Source organism: Tursiops truncatus, chromosome 13 (genome assembly GCF_011762595.2).
Source record: "Tursiops truncatus isolate mTurTru1 chromosome 13, mTurTru1.mat.Y, whole genome shotgun sequence".
NCBI classification, from domain to species: Eukaryota; Metazoa; Chordata; class Mammalia; order Artiodactyla; family Delphinidae; genus Tursiops; species Tursiops truncatus.
Genome location: NC_047046.1, coordinates 66,086,232 through 66,110,790, shown reverse-complemented (window position 1 = coordinate 66,110,790; position 24,559 = coordinate 66,086,232). Strand labels below are relative to the sequence as shown.

Below are 24,559 nucleotides of genomic sequence, written 5' to 3'. Positions count from 1 at the left end.
TCTCTAAAAACATGTCCAGGTTCCCACTCTAGATCCAGTTAATCCCAACATCCAGGGTTTGCTTCTTCCTGCTCTGCATTTACCATTTTTAAAAGCTCTTCTTGACTTTGTTGTACAGCCAGGGTTGAAATCACTGCTCCAGAGGCTACTGCTACAAATGAGTTGTTAGAAAAGCAACATACAGGGTTATAGAAGGACTAGGGAAACAGTGGAGTAACAGGAAAGGTTAATGTTAGCTAAAATTCTCTATGCCTTTGGAGGGGTGGATAAACTGAAGTAGAATTGTGCACACGGCCATAAGGGCACAAAACTGAGAAATAGAAGGCATAGTTTCAGCCTTCTCTTGGACTCTCTCAGGGTGTCTTTGTAACACCCTAGACAATTTAGAAAAGTCGGTGCTCATTCAAGCTCACACATAAGAAACGATTTTGAGGGAGAAAGATATAATAAATCCAAAATAGAAAGGATCTCAATTTATAATTCAAAAATCAAGGTCTAGAGCTACTAGTACTCAGTACTTGAAACATGGCTAGTGTGAGGCGAACATACATTGAGATATCCTAGTGTAAAATACACACCATTTTCAAAGACTTAGCGCGAAAAAACTATAAAATATATCAATAATTTTATATCGATTGCATGTTGAAATGATAATGTTTAATATACAGAGCTCAGTATATTTATTAAAACTGTTTCCTCTTACTTTTTATAATGGGGACACTAGAAACCTTAAAATTACATTATGTTGTTCACATTCTACCTCTGTAAGACAACGCTGGTGATTAAGACTAACCTGGGGAGACCACCTGGTACTAAAGGGGCGGAGGTAAAGGGGAGCGGGGTGGGGCGGGCGGACGGTCAGAGCCTAAGGTGAAGTAAGGTAATAAGATTTGTTTTTAACACGCCATTTAAAAATAAACCCCTATAAAAGGCAGTCACTGTGTGGGATCACCCGGACAATACTGTGGGAAGAACGTCTTGGAGGAGGAAAAGATTATTTAATTTCCTTGAAAAGCCCCGAAGAACTCAAGTCCAGCATTTAAGGTTCCTGATGTAACCAACCGGCCTCGTATTGGAAGCCGGGCCAGCTGGGCGTGGGAGGGCCCTGCCCGGCGGGAGGAGCATTCCGGAGTGGTGCAGGGAAGGCCCAGGAGCCACGCGGCTCAGGAAACCACCCCCGCGGCTGGATAGGAGAACACTTCACTGGCCCCTCCTTTGATGACTCTCCCTAGGCCCTTACCCTGCAAGTGGGAAATCACTTCTTCAACAACGCCCTCTGGGCCCATGCCTACGCCACGCTCCAAGGCCGCTCTCACTGTGGGCTAAAAGACCCCACCCAGGTGGGCCAGAGGGATGCGGGGAACCGAGAAAACCCAGATGCCTGCTTCGACTGCACGCGCCTGCGCGAAAACCCCTACTGGCTCCTAGTTTCAGCCTCTGCTGCCTTGCCTTCGTCCCGCCTCCCTTTCCCCGCCTCCACCTGGTACGTCACAAAGAGTGACGTGTAAAGCGAACAACCACAGTCCCTCTCCTCGACAGCCAGTAGGGAAAGGGGAGGGAGGAGTGGGGGGAGGGCAGAGGACGGAAGGAGAAGGCTTGGCGGGGCTGGCTCATCTCGGTCACCCAATCAGAGCTCTGGGGAGGGGCGGGGCGGGGCACGAGAAGAGGGTGGGGGTGGGGCTAGGGCTAGGAGTTAGAAGGCTGCGGGGAGGAGAGGGCGGGCTCCCAGCAATTAAAAGCGGCCAATCAGGGCGTGCCGGCTTCATTCGGAGAGCGGCGTGGGGCGTCGCTGCCGCCGCCGCGCGCGCCGGGGGCTGGCTGAGGCCATGAAACAAAAGAAACCCTGAGAGGGGAGCCGCTGCCACCTCCACCAGCCCGCCCCGCTGCCGTCCCCACCCACCCACCTAGTTACCTACCTCTGCCACCTTCCCCTGCTCCTCCACCCCGCCCTCTCCGGTCTCCGGGCGGCCCTGGCGCTGCTCGGCCCGGGTCGCCAGCCCCGCCGCCTCCCCAGAGGAAAGGTGTTTGCGCGCTGAGCAGGGCCGGAGCCCTGTCCGCCATGGGGCTCGCCGCCTGCCGCGCCTGACCCGGCCGCCGCCGCCGCCGCCATTGACAGCGCGCCGCCGCGATGCCGAGCGGCAGCTCCGCGGCCCTGGCCCTGGCGGCGGCCCCGGCCCCCCTGCCGCAGCCGCCCCCGCCGCCCCCGCCGCCGCCGCTGCCACCGCCCGCGGGTGGCCCGGAGCTCGAGGGGGACGGGCTCCTGCTGAGGGAGCGCCTGGCCGCGCTAGGCCTCGACGACCCCAGCCCGGCAGAGTCCGGCGCCCCGGCGCTCCGGGCTGCGGCGGCGCAGGGCCAGGCCCGGCGGGCGGCGGGGCTGTCTCCGGAGGAGCGGACTCCTTCTGGCCGGCCCGGGGTCTCGGAGGCGGCCGAGCTGGAACTGGAGGAGGACGAGGAGGAGGGGGAGGAAGCGGAGCTGGACGGAGACCTGCTGGAGGAGGAGGAGCTGGAGGAGGCAGAGGAAGAGGACCGGCCGTCTCTGCTGCTGCTGTCGCCGCCAGCGGCCGCCGCCTCTCAGACCCAGCCGATCCCGGGCGGGTCCCTGGGGTCGGTCCTGCTGCCCGCCGCCGGCTTCGATGCCCGGGAGGCGGCCGCGGCGGCGGGGGTGCTATACGGAGGGGACGATGCCCAGGGCATGATGGCGGCGATGCTGTCCCACGCCTACGGCCCAGGCGGCTGCGGGGCGGCGGCGGCCGCCCTGAACGGGGAGCAGGCGGCCTTGCTCCGGAGGAAGAGCGTCAACACCACCGAGTGCGTCCCGGTGCCCAGCTCCGAGCATGTCGCCGAGATTGTCGGTCGCCAGGGTGAGTGCGGGTGTGGGGGGTGTCCAGCTGGGCTTGGCCCCCGGGCGTGGGTGGGGAGACGAAAGAAAGGAGCTTGGGGCAGAAAAGGCGAACCCGGAGAGTTCTCCAGGTCCACCGGGAAGGGGTCTGGGAGGAGCTGAGGGTCGACGAGATGAGAAGATGGGTCACCTTGCGAATACCCCACGGTGTTCCTCTCATCTTGCGTGATAAAAGGAGCTAAGTTTCTCGGGCCACCCTATCCGGCGGTGTTCACTTTACTCGGGCTGTATTCCTGGAACACCCAGCTGGCGTGGCACCAAAAACCTCAGTGAGGTGGTAAAAGGTCGGGTCGGTTGTGGATTCGGTGTTGTGCATGGAAAGCTTTGAGATTGCAAGTTTGCGCAGCCGACCGTCTTTGTAAAAGCGCTCAGCTTGCCTTAGGACGGCTTGTTGGGAAGAAGAAATGGAGGCTTGTAGAAAGAGCTCGTTCGAGAGGGACGGGGATGTTCAAGTGGTCGTTCTTACCGCCCGCCCCTTCGCTGTTCAAAAACTTAGGTTTTTTGCTAACTCTCTGTTGATCTTACTGTATTCGTTTCGATACATTTTAACTCTCGAAAAGGCACATTGGGTACCTTTTAGAGCACTTTAGGGTGCACGATGAAGAAAAATTGGACAGTAAAGTAATTGAGTTAAGGAACTTCATGCGTTTATACAGTTTTCAGTAAATTCTCTTCACTTGCCAGCACACCAGTACTGCAGACAGACTCCTCCCACATTGCTCAGACAAAGGACCTAGGTCTCAGATTCCAGGAGTAGATTTGTGGAGGTGGGGGAAGGGATGCCCAGAGTACCTCTGTATCCGACATTTTTAGGGAAGGTCTTATGCTCTTTAGCGTAGCTCTTTTCCCCTTTATTGAAGGAGTAAATACTACCTGCCGCTGCCTTATTACAGTATGATTTAACCTGGTTGATGCATGTCTTTCTCCTGTTAGGTTGAGAGCATTGTCGGGGTCAAATAAAGAGAAGTGATGGCGCTGCTGCTTAAATGATCTCATCTTTCCCAAGTGGTCTAGAGTACATAAATAAGAGGTCTGTCGAAATGGTGGTTTCAAGTATCAGAGTTGGCTCATCTCTTACCTCTAGGATTTTAATAAGAAAAATCCATCTGAAGTCTGGTTAGAGGAAATAGCGTATTTCAGACTGCCTGGTGACTGGTACTTAAAGGCAGTGTTCAAAGCTGATGCCCTTCAATTAAGAGTTTATTTCCGTAGTTTGGTAGATAAATTTTGCATGCCTTTTTTTGTTTTTTGGTTTGTTTGTGTTGTTTCGTTTTTGCAATACTGAAGATACTAATCCAGGAAAGAACTGTTTCACCTCACATAGAATAAAATTATAACATCTCAAATTATAGACTCAGAATGAGTTGGTTATTCGGATAACAACATCGGGGAATTGCTATGTATCAGGTTTGTATTTTGCCAGGCCTTGAGTTTATGGCAGTTGGGAATGTGAGGTTAATTCAGACTAACTCGGCTGCCCTTAAGAAGCTAACAGTCTAATAAACAGTGGAATGGCGCTAATCTAATCTGTAGTTAATGGCATTAACTATAGTGTGTGACAAAGTGGTACGTATAAGAACATCAACCCTGGAGGGCCTTGGAGAACGGATAGGACTTTAACAAATGGAGATGGAAGAAAGAATGAGGGACAGTGTGAGGAAAGGTGTGGAGAAATAATCTCTAGGTATGGTTGGAAAGTTGCTGCTGGGGGGGAGGGGAAGGTTTTTTTTTGATACTTAGGGTCTGATACTTAGGAGAGTGGTGAAAAGGGGCTGGGAAGGTGTCTGTTCAGGCCCTACTACAGTGACACTTCCTCAGCACAAGTTGCTTCAGTGTGCTTATGGTGACAGTTTAGGATAATGAAGGAAAAGCACACTTACAGGACAGTTTTACTAGGGGACAAGATACTGATACCTTTTGTATATTTAGTTTAATACAAATTTTTGTCTTCTGTATTATACCCTTTAAAGCATGATTAAATGTTCCTTAATTATGCAGACTGTTAACTTTATGCAGATCCATTATTTAAAAGTAAACTGAATTCATCCCAAGTTTGTATTTTGTACCAAGTTATAGCAATGAAATGGTCTTTAGTTTTTCTTTTTTAGGGCCGAGCTTACTGGTTAATAAGGAAATGTGAATCTATTTATGTCTTAGAGCATGGAGACAAATTGCTGACTATTCCTTTTACGCTTAATATTTTCCCAGAGTTGACAGCACTGTTAAAAGTATGTCATCATCCTCTATCTTATCTTAAGAACAAAAAGTCTTATCCTTTTCCTGTTCTGAACCATTCAACTAGTGGATCATTGACTCCCTTTGCCACGAACACCTCTCAGCAGCACCATGATAAAACCTGTAAAGTTATTGTCGCACTCCTGCAGGCAACTTCTAATGTTTGCGTCCTTTTACAGTGTGATAATTTCCCCTTCCCTTAAGTGAATAAACAGGGCAAATCATTTAGTTTACTTTTTGCTTTGAATGAACAAAATTTTCCTCCTTAAGAATTATTCCTTCCTGCCATTTTATTCATTACCTGAAGTCATAATTTTCTGTTTGACATCTCTTAATTGGTTTTGGAAATAATTATGTCACAGATGGAGACATCTGTGACCAGCTCTGAAGCAAAGAGTAGGACAAATTGAATTCTGAGTCATATAGACTAGCAACTCATGTAGATGGCCTCTGGCTCCATTGTCTTTCAGAAAAACAAACCGCTGCTTTTGATTGTGATGAAAGTTTGCAGAGCGTTGACCTCATATTTATACTCCCCAGCAGCATATGGTCATTTGTGAATGTTCAATTGGCCCCCTTTTTTAAGTGTGCATCTCATTTTGAAACCAACAACACTGTACAACAAAGCCAGGAACTGAAAAGAGGCTAAAGACTTGTAATCCAAGGTTTTTATATTACTGTTTAAGATTAATGTACTTCTTCAACTATTTACATTAGTTATTTACTTGATGGTCTATGTGTGTTCTCTAGCCTCCTAGTCAAGAAGGGCTATTTCTGGCTTTTTTTAATTGTATACTGTCAAAAAACATTTAAACTAATACTCTCAGTATCTGGATATTTATGAATAATACATATGCTGATATACTGTACATTATAAAACATGTAAACAATTTTAAAAGGATGAGGTAAAGATGGAAATTGGAGTGTTTTGATTTTTTTTTTTTTCTGCACTCCAGTGAATTTTCTTGCACCCTACTTTGGCTATCACTGAGCTAGACCTTCTTAGAAATTTTTTTCTTCTTTATTGAGCTGCTCTCTCTCCACTGATCCCCAGTGATTGTGTATATTGTCACTTTTTAAACAGTTAATATGTTACATTGCTTGAAGTTGTCTTAAATACACCCTTGTGAAAAAATTTTCCCAGTTTCCTAGGGTGGAACCACTCTTCCAAGTTCTAAAAAGAGAAAGCTTGGTCTTGTACATAAATTCCCCGTTTAAGAAAAAATATACATTTCATGAGGAGAAATAGTTTCAGAATAATGCTAAAGCCCGGTGTCTCTTTTGTGGAAGAGGGGGGATTGTTGGCATTCTCTCTGCCAGTTCCTATATTACATGCCATTTAACTCTGCTAGGTGTTTATCCCCATTTTAGACATAGAAACTGAGGTGCTGATAGGTATCTTGCTCAGATAGTGGAACTTGGGGTTAGACCAGTTTGTTTGCTAGTAAAGATAAAGTTCTCATTCTACATTGCTGCCTCAGTATTGAAGCATCTTGCTCAGAAAGGCTAGTAATATTTTGGGTTAATTTCTGCCCTAATCATGGGTTGGGGTACTGTATTTCTAATATGCACAACTTAAAATATCACTGTCCAAATTAATTTACTTAATAAAATTTTGGTGTCTACTACACAGAAGGCACAGGTCATTCTAACATTCTAGTTCTAATGTGTCTAACTAGAAATTCACTCTCATTTATAATTCAGAAAGTTAATTTGTGTGTATATATATGCTAGCTTTAAAAATTAAATGTTGTCATTATTCTAGGCTTTAAAATCTAAATAATAGTTTGTATTAGCTCTGGGACCATTGGGGAAGGTTCGATTATTATAATTGTTTTGCAAATGGGTGGGGAATCTACTGCCTTTTCTTCCTGCCTTACTCAGCTAATGAACTATTTGATTCACTAGGGAGGAAATGGAAAATAAAGTGGTAATTCAAGGGTGTATTTTCTGCCCCCTGTTAGAAATGCCAGTGGCCAAAATGATCCAGGGAATCAAGTATTTGAGAACTATTAATCTGTTAGAGATTTCCATTGAGGAAAATTTCCAACAATGTCTGTGGGTTGAAATTCTAGATAGTTCTTACATTTTAAGTTTTCAAGGAAAGGTGGAATTTAGTTATAAGACAGTGCTTAATATTTTATGGATTTGGTTTTGAATGAATTTAATATTTGTACAGATTGAAGAATTTATTGCTTTTGTCTTAAACTGAATACAAAAAATGTTTTAGAATGTATGTTTTAATATAAAAATATTTGTTGCAAATTGTCCCAATTTGCCTTTAACAGTCTCTGCTCAGCTGTGATATATTGGAAAGAGCCAGCAATCAGAAATTAAAATTCCTAAATTCTGATTACTCTGTGCCAGTAACTCACTTTGTGGTCTTGGACAAATCACTTAAACTTCCTAGGCTTCAGATTCTTCTTCAGCTGGGTATAATCATATCTACAACACCTCTGGGGACTATGAATTGTACACAAATAAATTGACATATATGAAACTGTAAGTGATAAGCACATACTACTTGTGTTAAGTTAAATCTGAAATTAATTCGAACCACTCTGTTAATCTCGTTCACCTTTCCTCAGCTTGAGCAGACAGTTTTCACACATTACTATATTCGTCTAAGGTGATAGAACTAGAATGAACTGATGTCTAAATGCCTGTTAGGCAAATGGCACCTCTCTCCAGATAGGCTTAAATGATGCTGTGATAACAAAGAACTCCAGCATCTCAGTATTGAAACAACAGTGGTTTATTTCTTATTCACAGGGACTGTGCTCATTTTAGTCATTCAGAGTCTTAGACCAGTGAAGCAGCCACCATCTCAAGTGTTAGCTGGTCTTCCCCTGTGCCAGAAGGATGAGAGACAGTGGCACAGCACACCCTGGTCTTTAAATGTTAAACCCAGAAGTACTAATGATCACATCCACTCATATTTCATTAATCAGAGCAAGTCATCTGGACACACCTAACTTCAAGTGGGCGAGTAATTACATTACAATCATGTGCCTACAGGAGAGAGCCAAAATATTCATGATGTTTACCACAGTATTATTTTAAAATCTATGGGATTGTGACAATTTTTTAAATGTAATTTATGCCCTATAGGATTTGTAATTTAAACTCAAAATGAAAAAATTATAGATAAAAGTGGTCATAACGGGAATAAAGACACAGACCTACTAGAGAATGAACTTGAGGATATGGGGAGGGGGAAGGGTAAGCTGTGACAAAGTGAGAGAGTGGCATGGACATATATACACTACCAAACGTAAAATAGATAGCTAGTGGGAAGCAGCCGCATAGCACAGGGAGATCAGCTCGGTGCTTTGTGACCACCTAGAGGGGTGGAAGGGAGAGAGATGCAAGAGGGAAGAGATATGGGAACATATGTATATGTATAACTGATTCACTGTTATAAAGCAGAAACTAACACACCATTGTAAAGCAATTATACTCCAATAAAGATGTTAAAAAAAAAGTGGCCATAAGATACTAAATAGGAAAGTGTATTCGCAGTTTAAAAACTCCTTTAGGGACTTTCCTGGCAGTCCAGTGGTTAAGACTGCAGGGGGCAAGATTCGATCCCTGGTCGATCAGGGAGCTAAGATCCCACATGCTGCGCAGCGCAGGCAAAAAGAAAAAAAAAACTCCTTTAGGAAACTCCAAACAGATTATGGATAATCTGTTTTAAAATCCCATTGATCTTCAGGTGATTCTAAAGTGATATATTTATTAAACTGCATCTTAATCCTTCTCAAATGGCTTATATACCATAATGCATGTTTACTTTTAACTTTTTCCCCGTACTACCATTAGGTACCATATAGACATTTATAAGGATTACATCTGATATTTAAGCTTTTAAAATGATATTCTAATACTAGTGATACCAAGCCAAACTATGCTAAATTGAATATGCACAGCATAATGTTATTTGAATACTTTGAGGCTTTATTCCATGACTGATTTTGAGAATTTTAAGTTACGCTGCATAATTATAGCACCTCTTTCATGCCAGTGTTCGAGATTTAAGAACAATTCGTGTGGGCATGGTTTGTTGCCTGTGTCCAGTAAGCAAAAACTGCAGTTCATTGTGTGCAGGGGAGCCTGATTTGACCACAAGTAAAGTGGTATCGTGAAATAATGAGACTAGGCCTTAAAATAATAAAATTTTTTCATGAGCTGCAGATGTAGTTGAAGGTAAGCATAAAGTAGTTTCATCTTAAACGTAGTTAGAGGAGAGTGGGGAGGTAATAGTTCCAAACTACTAGAAGGTTACCAGTGTAAAATGTTTGCCCTTTGGGCTGACCTTTTTATTACTGTCCCCCTTTCTATACCACTCTCCCCTCCCCTTTGGCTTATCTTCTACCTTTCCAGCAGTACCTGCAGGAAAGGACATTGAACTTGGAGTTAGGAGACTTGTTAGAGAGCTGGCTTTACCATGGACAAATCGCTTAACCTCACTGAGTCTCGGTTTCCTCTGCTGGGGGGAAGCTAGTCCATCCAGCTGTTCTTCCCAGCCCTCCCCCACCCGCTCTCCGTTGTGAGGATCAGGTATGAGAAGATGTCATTAGTACAGATTCACTGTACAGTGGAAAGTATAAAGGTAATAAATTATATATGAGGCAGGGTAAAGTTTATAATTTTTTTTACTGCTAGATTTGTACGCTGAGCAAATGCTAGTTGAAACCAAAAATTGTCATTTTAGTAAGTTTTTCATAGGACATATATACCACTAGTTAGTGATATATATTATATTTTTTAAAGTTTACAGTGTCTTAAAATTTTATTTAAAATCAGCACTTTTGAAATGTATTTCCTGGTAAAGACCTAAGCTAGTCTATAGTCTGGAAGAGAATCATTTACGAATGAATCTGATTCCATTATATGATTCCCATACAGAGGTAATTCTCAGCTTTCTATTAACATCCTCCAAAGGGCATGAATGTAATTTTAAAATCCCCAGTTAGGAAAAGTGTTCTGCCTTTCATCTCTAATTTACACCCTCTTCTGGGTGTCACAGCTTTTGTGAAAGGCCAAATATGAGCCCTTCTTTTGTTAAGTATGTCGATCCTCTTGTCTAAACTACGTGAAAAAGGAGGGGGGTTTTAAATTTAGTTTAACCTCTGTTTTTAAAAATACCTTTATGTATGCAGGGAATTCTCCACTTCTAAGAATCAAGTAGGAAAATAAGTCAGGTTGAGAGAATGGTGTATTTAGGGAATTGGGAATTTTAGGAATCATTAGTTTATAACTTTGGGCAATTCTCAGCTTCAGTTTTCTTCACATATGAGATTGAACTAGATTATCTCTTGTAGCTCTTATATTCTTATTTTTTTCCAAAAAGAGTTCCTAAAATCATGTAAAAGTAAACCAGGTTTCAAATTACCAATTAGATTGACTTCAACATATCTCCTCCCAGTTTTGTAAAGTTTATAATACCCTAACATGCTTTTCACAATCTAAATATAAGTTTTATCTTCAGGATTTAAATTTTTTTAATGTTTTTAAACTTTCAATAGAAAATTGATTCATCTGATTTAAAAAAAATAATAACAAACATTTAAATGTGTCAGGTAGTATATCATCTCATTTGATCCATTCTTATTTCCACCATACAGATAAGGAAACAGATCTATGGGGATACAAATAACTTACTCAGGGTCTCAAGCTAATAGAATTAGAGACTTGAACACTCCAACTCAGTAAGTGGTAGAACAAGCAGACAAAGCAGCGAGGATATAAAAGGCTTGAACACCACCAGTAGCCAACAGTATAAGAAAAGAAAATGACAGATCAATGTCTGTACTTGAACACATGTAGACACCAAATCCTTTTGGTGCTTGAAGTTTGGTACAAGTCAGTGAGGGCAGAACTGAATCTCAGTCATCTTAATGTCAGTTAAAGTACCTGAAACATAGCAGATACTTGCTGTTTATTTTATTGAACTGAATAGTTGGATTAGAAACTTGCCATTTTATTATTTATCATTTTAGTTTTCATGTTGTGGCGTTTTCTTCCCTCTTGCCTTTACTTGAGGAGCCAGTCAACCTAAAGTTGTTTGGATCTGTTTGTTTTAGATGCTACTTGATTTAGGGCATTAGATGTCCATATGAATACTGGTAATCAAAACTAAGATCACATAAATGAAGCCGTTTGAAGTGTTGACATAGTGATGTCTAAAGTGAAACAGTATTCTTAACAGAAAATTTCAGAAAATTTTGACTAGAGCTACAAGAAGGGCCCGTGAACCCAGGAAAGGAAAGCTGTTTCTATATTGTGCGTTTAGGAATCCATTGCATTGCTAATCTAAACAATTTATTTAAATGTTGGATTAAGTTGTGTGCATAAGAAACACTCTCTTACTGGGATTTAGCTGATGTTCATCAGTCTGTGAAGCTCTTAATACTGAAAAATTGAGTCCTTGTAAAATTATAGGTGTTTTGAATAGTCTTGTCTAGACTCTTCCAAGAGGAAAGGGATCTTATTTATATATAAAATCATTAAAGAATATGATCCCCTCATTAATTCTAATATATCATGAAATGTACATATAAAATAACATGTTTCTCTAATGCTTTTAGAGAAAAATAGTATGGAGTAGTGAGAGGAGTATGGAATTATTAAGGCAACTTGTGTTTGAGATCTGACTTTCCAGCTGGGAGATGTCTCTAAGCTCTTTCAGTTTAGTTCTTTCCTATCCCTATCCTTCCTAAAGCTATTAAGCCAATCATTACTCTGTTATGATTAAATGAAAATATAGGAGAGTTTGGAAAACTGAAAAGTGCTACGAATTTTACTATTTCAAAGCCAAGCCTATTGGCCCAGTTTACTCATGAAATACTTGAAATGGTGGGGGGGAGGGGGGTTAGGTAGCCTAAAAAAGCTGTCCTTTACAGAACACAGGCATTGTAATAAGTATTTTTAATACATTATTTCATTTAGTCCTTGCAACAACCAAATGAGAGAAGTAACTTTAATTATAGTTCCTCACCCATGAAGGGAGAGATAGAGGTTTGGTGGCCTGTTAGAGCTCCCAAAGATGGTTTGTGATGGTCTGTTCAAAGTCTTATGTTCCCAGGTATAATTCAACCTACTTTTCTTGAGGAAAGGAAGAATAGATGTACGCATGTGGGATATGGTAGTATCTGATTTCCCAAGTGCTTTTTAGACTTCAGAAGTGATTTTGTATTTCCTAGGAGAAAAGGGACTAGGTCAAAAGATAAAAGCATTGGAAAGGAGCTAGAGGTTGAATGACCTAACATTAAAACCACAAGCAAACTCTGGTGGTAGATTAGAACCCAGTCCTGCAGATAATCAGGTTTTTTTCCTTACATTATTTCCTTTAAACTAGACCTCGGAATAGTATTAGTAAGTGGTAGCTGTGATAAAGTCATATCTATATTTGTATTATTCTTGAGTTCATAGAGCCTTTCACACACACAGTCTTCATCTTTTCCAAATGACTGTGTTTATTACTCAGAACAGTTTGTTACTCAGAATATTTGGGGGGGGGGCGGGGAGGGGAAGTACTAGGAGGGTTTTCCAGGTTATTTAGGGAAATATCTGGGTAGAGATAAGGAAGAATAAGGCATGTTTAGGAGATGATAAAATCTGGGAGAAGGTAAGTCATGGCCACTTAATTAGGAGATGGATGGGGTGGGAGCTGGGGGTAATTTAAATATCAAGCCCAGAGTTCTAATTTTCTTGAAGGTAAAAAGAACTACTCAAGGAGTTTCACTCCCCCTCTTCATTGTTATTAAAGTGTGTTTCTGTATGTGTGTGTATACTGATTTCCCTTTTAAAATAAAACCTCTTGGAGAGAATTTCTGAAGAAAGATATACCCCAAGGATGACCCAAAGTGAAAATACTCGCAGTTTTGGTGTGTGTTTATAAGGGTTTTAGCTTTCTTAATCACCTTATATTTGTAGCTGATTGATGAAATGAATGGGAAATACAGTGAATTTAATTTCTGGAAAACAAAATCCTCTGTCGAAAATCTGCAACACTTCACATAACCTTTGGGACTTCTTTAAAAAAAAACAAAAGTTCTTTGCACCTACAAGATAGACTTTAAACTCCCTTGCCTCATGTTAAAGACTGAATCATCCCCCATCTGACCTGCTCTCCTGCCATTCTACCCTCCAGTCACTTAAAGCTCCCACAACACTGAGCCAGGTGTGGCCATCTTGTGCTCTTGATTCCTGCTTTGGCACTTGCAGTTCCCTCTACTTTGCTTCCCACCTGGCAGAACTACTTTCTTCAAGCTTAAGTTCAAATGCCTTTGAAGTCTTCTTTCATTTTCTGTAAGCAACAAAGCCCTCTCCTTTTCTGTGCTCCCACTGCTTTGTATGCCTGTTTTCATTAAAGCAGTTATCTTATATCAGTATTATCTTATATATCAGTATTATATCCATATTGTTCTCATTACTGAGCTCCTTTCCTTTCTATACTGTGAGCTCCTTGAGAGCAGAAATTATGGTAGTTCCTGTATATCACCTGGAATTAGCACCAGCACCTTTATAGGGAACTTAATATTTGAATGGGTAAGTTTAAGCATCAGGCTTGTGAATGTTTTGGGCCAAAGAAGGAGTGGTTTAGCTAGGAACACCTAGCTAAATCCCTTAGGACAAGTGGAGGCCAGGTTTTACTTGTGCATCTCTTACCAAATCACTTATGTCTCAACATAAACACCCTGTCTTTGTCAGCACCCTGGCTTATCTATTTCTTTTCTACCTATTTTGATTTTTATCAATAGTTTATCCCTTCACACTACTCCAGTGCCTGTGATCCCCAGACTTTTCTTGTATTTATATCTAGCTACTTATATCTGGCGACTGCCCTGGACATTGGGTCTCTCTTCTTGGGTTAGGGTTTAAATTTTTTCTGAACCAAATACTTTCCTTTGTTCAAAAGTCAGGGACCTGGAAGAATGGAGGAAATAATTGGAGAAAGGGAAAAATGGTAATGCAGTAGGCAGAATAAACCCCCTTTCCCTGAAGATGCCTACACCCTACATCCCTGGAAACTCTGAATATGTATATGGAGTATGGACCTTGAGATGGAGAGGTTGTCTGAGATCATCTGGGTGGGCCCAGTGTAAACACAGGAGTCCTTAAAAGCAGAAGAACTTTCCCATCTGGGTCAGATACAAGAAGAGGAGAGATCTTAAATATGAGAAGGATTCAACCTCCATTGCTGGTTCTGAAGATGGAGAGACAGGGCCACAAGCCATGTCGGTGGCCTCTAGAAGCTGGGAATGGCCTTCAGCAGACAGTCGGCAAGAAAGCAGGGAGCTCAGTCCTATGATGGTAAGCAACTAAATTCTGCCAATAACCTGAATGAGCAAGGAAATAGATCCTTCCCTGGAGCTTCCAGAAACACAGCCCTGCAAACACGTTGATTTTAGCCCTGTTGAGACCCATGTCAGACTTCTGACCTACAGAATTGTAAACTAAAAAATTTGTGACATTGAAGCCACTATGTGGGGTAACACTAAAAAACTAAAGCAGGTAATAAGCAAAATTAAAGGACAGGGCTTCCCGGTGGCGCAGTGGTTGGGAGTCCGCCTGCCGATGCAGGGGACACGGGTTTGTGCCCCGGTCGGGAAAGATCCCACATGCCGCGGAGCGGCTGGTCCCGTGAGCCATGGCCGCTGAGCCTGCGCGTCCGGGTGCTCCGCAACGGGAGAGGCCACAACAGTGAGAGGCCCGCATACCACAAAAAAAAAAAAAAAAAAAAAGGACAGAACAAGATTTCTGGATTGAGGCCTCCATTTTCCTTCTAGCTCTCAGCTCCTACAGGCCACCTGTAGTTCCTTGCCACGAGGTCTCCATGGGCAGATCAAGCACAGATAGTCTGCTTGCTTCCAGGCTAGCCAGAGCACAGCTGACTACTTCTGAAGCCAGCTGGAGAAAACTCTTTTAAAGGACTCGTGATTAGGTCAGGGCCACCCATGTAATCTGGATAATCTTCCTATTTTAAGGTGAATTAATTTGGACTGGAATCATATCTACATTACAGACTGTAATTCTACATCTGGTTCTTCTAAGTATGTCATTCCACGTGTTTCATGGAATTAAAAAGTGGCCTTAAAGATCTAGTCTAGTGCTTTTAAGCTTTTCTGACTGTGACCCGTCCCCCCACACCCCCCCACCCCTTGCAAAGGAACATTTTATGTTGCAGCCCATTGTACACATATTTACTGAAACATTTGGAACCTATTCAGTTGATATGGCAAACCATGGTTTCATCAACACTGAAGATATCATTTCAATTCCATTTCTTCAACTCCTCTCCCAGCAACAGAGGACCTCTCCCTCTTAACTGCTCAGGCAGCTGGTGGAAGAGGCTCTCTTTACCCTGGAGAAGCAAGACCCAATCTTTGCTACTCTACCAGGGAGTGAGAGGACCAGAATTCTGGCTGCAGCTGAAGAGTTTTAAGGTGAAGCACAGTCCCAGCCACAGTGATAGAGAAAGGGGAAATGGGTTCCTACAGGAGGGAGGTAAGTTGGAGACTTTCTCTTGGGAGAATTTACTTCCAAATCAAAATAAAATTGCAGCTATGCAAGTCATTAGTGCTATTCTAGTTCTTAATCTCTACGCAGTCTGGTATAGAGCTTGCCATATGTCGGATTTTATTTGTAGCTGTAAGAAAACAATTATTAGTCCTTACTTCTTGGACTTGTTCAGCTTCGAGGTTATGAAATCGTTTACTCTGCTGTTCATAAATTTTTTTTAAATCTCAGAACTAGCCAAAAGCCTGATTGATATGCTTAGTGTAATAAAACGTATCATTTCTTCATAACTAATTTAAATTTTTTTCTAATTTAATATTTCTTTGGAAAAAAAACTAATGCATTTGTATGGTTCAAATTTTGTAAGAAATAAAAGTGTACAAGGAAAATTGTCACCCTCCTACCCTGTCTCCCTAAGTCAACCAGTTTTATGACAGCAGAGTATTCCCTTATATGGCTATACCAGCCTCACACTAATACAAACAGTAATATAATGCAAAGGTCATTTGCTCCTGTGCAAGTATTCCTACAGACTCAATTCTATGAGTGGGATTGTAGGGGCAAAAGGATACTTGACTTGTAATATTGATGGATATTGCAAACTGCCCTTGAGGAGTTTATACTCTCAGCAGCTAAATATGAGGGTTTTTTTTTCCCATTCTTACTAGCACTGTTTATTTGTTTTTGATATTTGACAGTCTTATAGATGGAAAATGATACCTCAGTTCACATGAAAATGGGAATTTTCATGTTTGGAGCCATTTATATATTTCCTTTTCTGTGAGCTATTTCTTTCACCTATTTTTTCTGTTGGGTTTTGGTGTTTTGATATATAAGGGTAGGTATATGGGTACCTGTGTAAGAGAGAAATTAGCCATTTGTGATGTGAGTTGTAAATAATTTTTTTACGTTGTATTTGGTGAGTTTTGCCATGCAGCAATTTTTTTTAAAGTGCAGTCTAATTTTTCAGTACCTTTATGGCTTATGAGTTTTGTGACACTCTGAGATTATAAACTTTTCAATGGTTTTTAAAAATATCATTGCACTTTCAAATAGAAACTCAATCTAAAATACTCCAAAAAGCTTTTTTACCATCTCTACCTGCAAAATAGTAAAACAAATTGGTTTTTTCTCCTTAGTCTGTGCCATCTGTTTAGAGCTCTGCCTATTCAAATTGTCCCAAACTTTATAACGTGTATATATATTCTAGAAACCATGTGGTGGTTGTTGGGAGCTCAGAATATGCATGTTCTCATAGAAACAATAATGTGATTGATGAGGTTTCCTATGGGTTTCCTGATCTGAGTTAAGGCTACTGTGTTAAAACTGTCTTATAAAATTTAGGAGCGAAAAGAAATACTTCTGTTTCTCTTGGCAGTGGCGTATAAGGGATTGGCTTTGCTATCTTTCTGTTCCCTCTTTCCCCTGATGTGCAAAACCTAAGCACATGACCCTTTTGGGCAGGGTAGGCCTATCTTACGGCCCTATCTGAGAGATGGTCCACACTCCAACCATCTGTCTTCTCTGTCTTCCTAATGAGCCATGTATTAAACATCTATTTATTTGTACCATCCATAGGCCCAATAGTGTCTGTGTACCTTTAGGCATATTTTCTTAGTTAATATACCTACTAGGTATTAAAGTATTCTACTAAGGTGCACCTGACAGTTGCTTATAGTCTCAGAAGCATTTAGAGAAGTTTCTTAATGCAGCTTTCTAATGTTCACTACAGTAAGGGTTGAGAGGGGCCAACCCTAGACTCTCAAGCTAACTCTCCCTTTGTCCTTAATAGAAGTGTCGCAGTGTTTTTCTGCAAGATGATCAGGACCCTCTTTGTTAGAAATGTGTGATTCTAGCAGACTGCCTTCTTGTTGAGTTGTAGCTCAGAGAAGAAACTCATGTGTCCAGGTAATGATATTAACTCCCGTGCGTGTGTAGTATGAAGAATTAGGCGTTCATTCCACCCTTTCAGACTTTCTTAGGCATCTCTCCATCAGTCACGTATTGGCCAATGGAAAATGATTGCAGTTCTCAACCTCAAGCAGCACCTACTGTGCTGACTGAGGGAGTTTCCTAGAGATTTAGCCTGTATAAATGATAAGTAGACGTAGAAGTTTTATTGTTCTGATCTTCCAGTTCACTTTCTTTTGTGGAGCAAAAGCAGATATATTTTCCTATGCTCAGAAGTTACACTATCAAATTAACCTTGTAGTTCATTGTCAATATAAACTTACAGCAGCACTCTATAATAAAAACTTTCATGTTTTACAGTAGTGTAAATTAGACTGATTGCACTCGGCCCTTCTTACCTCCTCCAGTTAATGCACTAAGTGCTTTCTTTGCAATTTGCTTTTAGCTACACCACCCATCCACCCCCACCCCCTAGTCTTGAATATAACCTTCAAGTTAGAGAAAACCTGACTCTGAAAGTGTTTTCATGATAGGTACCTAAGATCCAGCAGTGAGAAAGTGGCCGTTTCTAAGTTCTACAATTTGTTGGAAGGAGAAACAGGATCTTCATTTGTGGTTCAGATCCAAAAGTTCAGTGCTAGGTTGAGTGAAGTTGTTATTGAATAACATATTCAGTAGCTTCATAGCATAAAGTTAGCATAATCAACTCCCTTCAACAGGGTTGGACTAGCATTATGGGGCCAGAATATGAAAGGCCGGGAAAGCGCAACAAAAATGCTTAGATGCAAAGCAATGTGTATAAGAAGGGCCCAGTGTTCTTATATAGAAAAATGATCTTTGTTTCAACAAATGTTATATGGCCACCCTGTGGCATATACTTATAGCCAACCACCCAGTGCTTTGAGAATGCTTAGGGAGCGCACACAAACCAGTCCTGAGGGAGAGGAAGCTCCATAGAGGATGAGGCATCTAAACTAAAATCTGAAGGGCTACCAGGAGTTAAGCAGAGCTGGTAGTAAAGGGGCAAGAATAAAGGAACATTCTGATCATGGAAGCAAGGGAGCATGCATAGGAGCTTAATATGGTGGAAGCACACCCACAGAGTTTAAGAAGTGAGGAGGGGGAAAGGAGAGGGGTACAGAGATAAGGCTAGAGAGAAGTAATCAGGTACCAGGTACAGAGGAACTTTGTGTGTGCCATACTATTGACTTTATCCTTATGGTAAACAGAAGCCATTAAAGCACTTTATGCAAAGAAGTGAGCATGTGATAGGTGCTTTGTTTAGAAGGCATCATCTGCCTAAAGTGACTATAGAGAATGGATGGGAGTGAGGCAAGAATGGAGGCAAGGAGATCTATTTGGTCGGGGGTGGAGGGTACTTCTGGCAAGCTTCACGTTAAGACCTTTGAAAAGTATAACCCCAGAGTTTTATGCCGTAGTTGTATATTTGACATCTTTGTTACCGTTCGAAACCCTCTAATCTTATGCAGTTGGCACTGGTAATGGGTGATTACTCCAAAAAGTAATCATGGGTAGTTATGCATAGGTGTCTTAGATATTTTACTTATTTAGCTTAAACATACTCAGGATTTAGGGCCAAAGCCTTTTATTTGAGAATGGGGCTGCCAACCAGCATAGTCCTTTGATAAAACCACATTCAATGACCATATTCCATACAATTTCCAATATGTTTCTTTTGAATTTAGCAAAGTTATTCTGTGTTAGTTTTTTTACCCCAGGATTTTACCGTTGTCTCACCCATAGTTCAACAACATCTTTTTTTTTTTCTTTAAGGTACTCGTCTTTATTGAAATTTTAAAAAATAATCAATTTTCATACAAGTTCAGCATCTTCTCACATTTATATGTTACTGCTTTATGTAATTGTTAATTTAGTTAATGCATGAGTGCAGCTAGTATAAACAGATTGGAATCAAAACAACTGATTCTTAGTGAAGCCTGAAATCCAACTGATGGAACAGAAAAGAGATGATGTACTAGCCTTGAGCATTTTGCCATTGTCATCAGTTGACTTTTACAGAGGAAAGAGTAATGTTAAGGTAAAATAATAAGACAGTTAAATGGAAGTCAGTTGAAGAGTTTTTATCGCAGTATAGTTGTGTGGAATTTGAAGTTCTGGGAAGAGCAAAAAGACTATATAGATTATGAAGTCAGACTAGGTTTAACTCTGGCTCTGCCTCTTACTTGCTGTGTGAACTTGGACATGTTATACAATTTTTCTGTGGTTTATATTCCTTAGGAATAAAAGGAGTATAATAGTCTCATCCTTAGCGTTGTTATGTAGATTAAATAAGATGATAGATGTTAAATGTCTCACATGTACATTAATGGTTTTTCTTTGCCACCAACACCCTGCACGGTAGTAAACTATTAGTGTTCTGAAAGTCAGACCCATTTATAGTGTAGCTGGCCTATTTCATGCATCATTTGCAATGACTGATAACAAGAGGAAGAGACGATAAGCCTGACCTCTGAGTTAAAGACCTCCAATAGAGGTGTCACCTCCTCCCTGAGAATGAGAGATCACCAGGAAAGTATGCCTCAGGATCTAGGAATTAGGAAAGCTTTATCATCATCTAGTGATAAGTTTTTGTGATAAAGAAAAAACTCTAAAACTTAAAGAGGGAAGAAAAACTGCCCAGACGCAGACTTTTAGCTTGAAAGGATCTTTCTGTGATTTGTCTTTATCAATATTATTGAAGCAGATGTTGATACTTACGAAATATTTCTTTCTAACAGGTTGTAAAATTAAAGCGCTGAGAGCCAAGACGAACACGTATATCAAGACACCTGTTCGTGGTGAAGAGCCCATTTTTGTTGTCACTGGACGGAAAGAAGATGTTGCCATGGCCAAAAGAGAAATCCTCTCAGCTGCAGAGCACTTCTCCATGATTCGTGCATCTCGAAACAAAAATGGCCCTGCCCTGGGAGGGTTGTCGTGCAGTCCTAATCTGCCTGGTCAGACCACCGTTCAAGTCAGGGTCCCCTATCGTGTGGTAGGATTAGTTGTTGGACCCAAAGGAGCAACAATTAAAAGAATTCAGCAGCAGACCCACACATACATAGTAACTCCAAGCAGAGATAAGGAGCCCGTCTTTGAAGTGACAGGGATGCCCGAGAATGTTGACCGAGCACGAGAAGAAATAGAAATGCATATTGCCATGCGTACAGGAAACTACATTGAGCTCAATGAAGAGAATGATTTCCATTACAACGGTACTGATGTAAGCTTTGAAGGTGGCACGCTCGGCTCTGCGTGGCTCTCCTCCAATCCAGTTCCTCCTAGCCGTGCCAGAATGATCTCCAATTATCGAAATGATAGTTCCAGTTCTCTGGGAAGTGGTTCCACAGATTCCTACTTTGGAAGCAATAGGCTGGCAGACTTTAGTCCAACAAGCCCTTTTAGCACAGGAAACTTTTGGTTTGGAGATACACTACCTTCTGTAGGCTCAGAAGATCTTGCGGTTGATTCTCCTGCCTTTGACTCTTTACCAACATCCGCTCAAACTATCTGGACTCCGTTTGAACCAGTTAACCCGCTCTCTGGCTTTGGGAGTGATCCTCCTGCTAACATGAAGACTCAGCGCAGAGGAAGTCAGCCGTCTACTCCTCGTCTGTCTCCTACATTTCCGGAGAGCGTTGAACACCCACTTGCTCGGAGGGTTAGGAGCGACCCACCTAGTACAGGCAGCCATGTTGGCCTTCCAATATACATCCCTGCTTTTTCTAATGGTACCAATAGTTACTCCTCTTCCAATGGTGGTTCCACCTCTAGCTCACCACCAGAATCAAGACGAAAGCATGACTGTGTGATTTGCTTTGAGAATGAAGTTATTGCTGCCCTAGTTCCATGTGGACACAACCTCTTCTGCATGGAATGTGCCAACAAGATCTGTGAAAAGAGAACGCCATCATGTCCAGTTTGCCAGACAGCTGTTACTCAGGCAATCCAAATTCACTCTTAACTATATATATATATACATAAATACTATATCTCTATATGGACTCATAAAGGCATGGGTATAATGGTACCCCCAGTAAACTTCCTAATGAATTCTTATGACTGTTATCAGGCTTTATTGGGATTAGGCTAAAGTTGTTAGTAAACTTATAAAAGGCTGCTGTGGTAACACTAAACCTAAGTGGTCTCTTGTCTATTAGTTTGGTTTGAATTATTAATACTATCCTGTAGACTCAGAGACATAGCTTGTGTAAGAATTGCTAAAGCTGACGTTCAACTCGGCTGAGTGAAGATAATCATAGGTTGTGTGAACCTATGAGAAAAGCGTATACGTCTAAGATTTCAAAACGATGGGTCCCAAAGCCTAACCACATTAAGAGTTTATGGAGGGTACTTGGCATTACAGATGATTCAGACACTTCCAGTGCTGCCTTCTTTACACTGCCAGTTTTCACAAAATAGGTTTGTTTGTTTTTTATTTCACAACAACTTATGCCTAATTCTGCAGGATTGCAAGTAACTTTCTAATGCATTGTGATGACTTACTGGTAATGATAGGGGCTGATGGCGCTTTACTCGATCACTGGTTATAATTTGGGACAAAAACTGCTACATTGACCTTCATCTCGCCCAGAGTGCTCACGGCTGGTATGATCAGTGGATCAGGAATGCATTTGTGTCGATTGTGAATTCATACCCATTGCCTCCCTTGGTGAGTGTGGAAACGGCCACCTGGGTTTTTCCATTTCAGGAAGGGCTTTGGGATGCACCTATATTGGCTAATAATTGAGGATACGAACATTCCATTCATTAGTCTGATCAAGCTATTGATTAATTTTTAGACTATAGATCAAAATGTGAAACATTTTATGTTCAATCCATATTCGTCTTGCACATTATAAATATATTTTTATTTTTTAGTAATTTAGGGGAGGGGGGAGGGAGAGAGGGATAATAACACCCTTAGCATAATTCACAAAAGCAGCTGTGATGACCTCCAATCAGTTTACTTCATTTCAAAACTTATTTCCAATCAAAAGGAAAGATTTCTTTAAGATACACTTTTTACATTTCACCTGTGGATGTCTGTGACTTCATCCTCAGTATGTTCCCAAACCTGTGCTGGCATTGAACGGACAGAACATTATACTGGTGGGGTTTTCTACTAATTATTTTTTGAAGCGTTATTTTCCCAACACAAAGAGCTTTTTTTCTCAGTATAACAAAAATTGAAATCCTATGTGTATTGAATAGTAAATAGACAAAATTTTATTTTTTATTTCCACTTGAAGAGTTACATTTCGTATAAAAGTTTACAAATAACGGTTTTTATTTTGATTTTTTTCAGTATAAAAAACTGCCTTGATGGCATATTATGATGTAATGCTGATTGCTTGTAGGATAGTTATATGTCAGTATTGAAACCTAATCTTTAGCTGCCGTCTTGTAGATACAAACGAATGTTCACCAAGCATGTATTTTGTATTTTGTTGCATTGTACACTGCAACTAATAAGCCAAGGAATCGACATATATTAGGTGCGTGTACTGTTTCTAAAAACCACAAACTAAGAATGATAAATTATCAATATAGTTTAGTATTTGCTAATTTTACTACACTCTTTTGTTATGTATATGTAGGGAAGTCATAGGGATTATAAATTCAATTTGAGTAAAGTTTAAAACCATATATTTTATGATAAAGGGCCTTTAACTTAAGATGGCCAAAGCACTGATATTATATATTTGCTGTAAAGAGAATTATAAGAGTTTTATTTTTCTGATATTAAAAGTTACTTAATAAAGACTTGTTTCCATTAACTTGAATGTATTCTCCTTGGTGTTTTTCATGTGATCATTAGTTTAGACTGGGAGACTGCTGTTTGCCAGAATTGAAAATTTCCTTTTACAGTGTTTCCCCTCCTCAGCCAGTGACCCTGTTGTTTATGCTCCTATCCGAATTTAGCTTTTTTCTTTAAATAAGTGTCACATTAGGTAAAACTAGAGATTTGGCTAGTGTCAGATTGTATAGTTAGTTGCATGTTTATATAGTTGACCACAAATAACCACTATTAACCTAATTGTAAATAAAATAGTGAATGATTTATACATATTAATGTTAACTAAAATCCTGAACCCAACTTAGACTTTACTGTTTCAATCCTTTGTTACAGATTTTTGTCTTTCTATCACTAAAACTATAAAACTAATGTTTTTCTAATATGAAGGTACAAGTTTTTAATTTTTAGTTCCTAAGTACCTTCGGAAAGGTTTTGCGGTTGATAAAAATATTACTCCGTTCATGAAATTGACTTGATGCTGACTGGAATAAATTGTTGCCGTTTGTTAAAAAGCAAGAATAAAGGCAGTTCTAGATTATTTTAATAAAACCAAAATTCTGTTCTTAATACTTAGAGGTGTTAGCCACAGGAAGTCTTTTCATCATAAGTTTTGGACAAATTCTCAGGCTGTGCTAGACGACTCTGGAATATATAGATTTGATGGGCAGGATCGTTGCCCTGTAGAATCATTTTACTAGTTTTAGGATTAGCCTTCAGAAGTTTGAAAGTTAAATTATTTGAGTGTGTTTTAGTATTTATACAATTCCAGCATAGATTGAATGAACGGTGAATATGAATTTAACCTTTACCTAATATAAGGTCAGAATCTTTGAGGGGACCTTGAAAAACAATCTATTTTGGAGGCTTTCCTTGCCAGAAGAAGCCAAAACTTTGTCTGAAAGTAATGTTAGCAAAACTGATAAGCACTTATCCAAGGTCTCCGTCTGAATCTGCCTTTCCTCACATGCCCACATTCATTTTCTTGTTTAAGGACATACTGTGGGAGAGGCTCCAGGAACCCCATGGACCTGTGTTACCAGGGAATTGCTGCACCACACTGGATAATCTGCAGTGTGGATAATCCAGAATTGGACAGACCTATTGAGAAGAACTTGACATTCCATTCACACAAACTTGGAGGCTAGATGCTAAACTGAAAACATTTGGAT

General features: G+C 40.9%; 1 protein-coding gene across 1 annotated transcript; it reads left to right on the top strand.

Moving 5' to 3' along the window:
* The first annotated feature begins 1,736 nt into the window (after positions 1-1,736).
* MEX3C (mex-3 RNA binding family member C) lies at positions 1,737-23,376 on the top strand. Its single transcript, XM_019937068.3, has 2 exons — positions 1,737-2,861; positions 20,329-23,376. The coding sequence occupies exons 1-2, from the start codon at positions 2,129-2,131 to the stop codon at positions 21,552-21,554; spliced, it is 1,959 nt and encodes a 652-aa protein (XP_019792627.1). The 5' UTR covers positions 1,737-2,128; the 3' UTR covers positions 21,555-23,376.
* Positions 23,377-24,559: the final 1,183 nt, after the last annotated feature.

Excerpts from the sequence above, each read along its gene's own strand:
- MEX3C (XM_019937068.3), top strand. The coding sequence starts at position 2,129 with ATGCCGAGCGGCAGCTCCGCGGCCCTGGCCCTGGCGGCGGCCCCGGCC. Across the intron at positions 2,862-20,328 it reads CGAGATTGTCGGTCGCCAGG|GTTGTAAAATTAAAGCGCTG; the intron begins GTGAGTGCGGGT and ends TCTTTCTAACAG.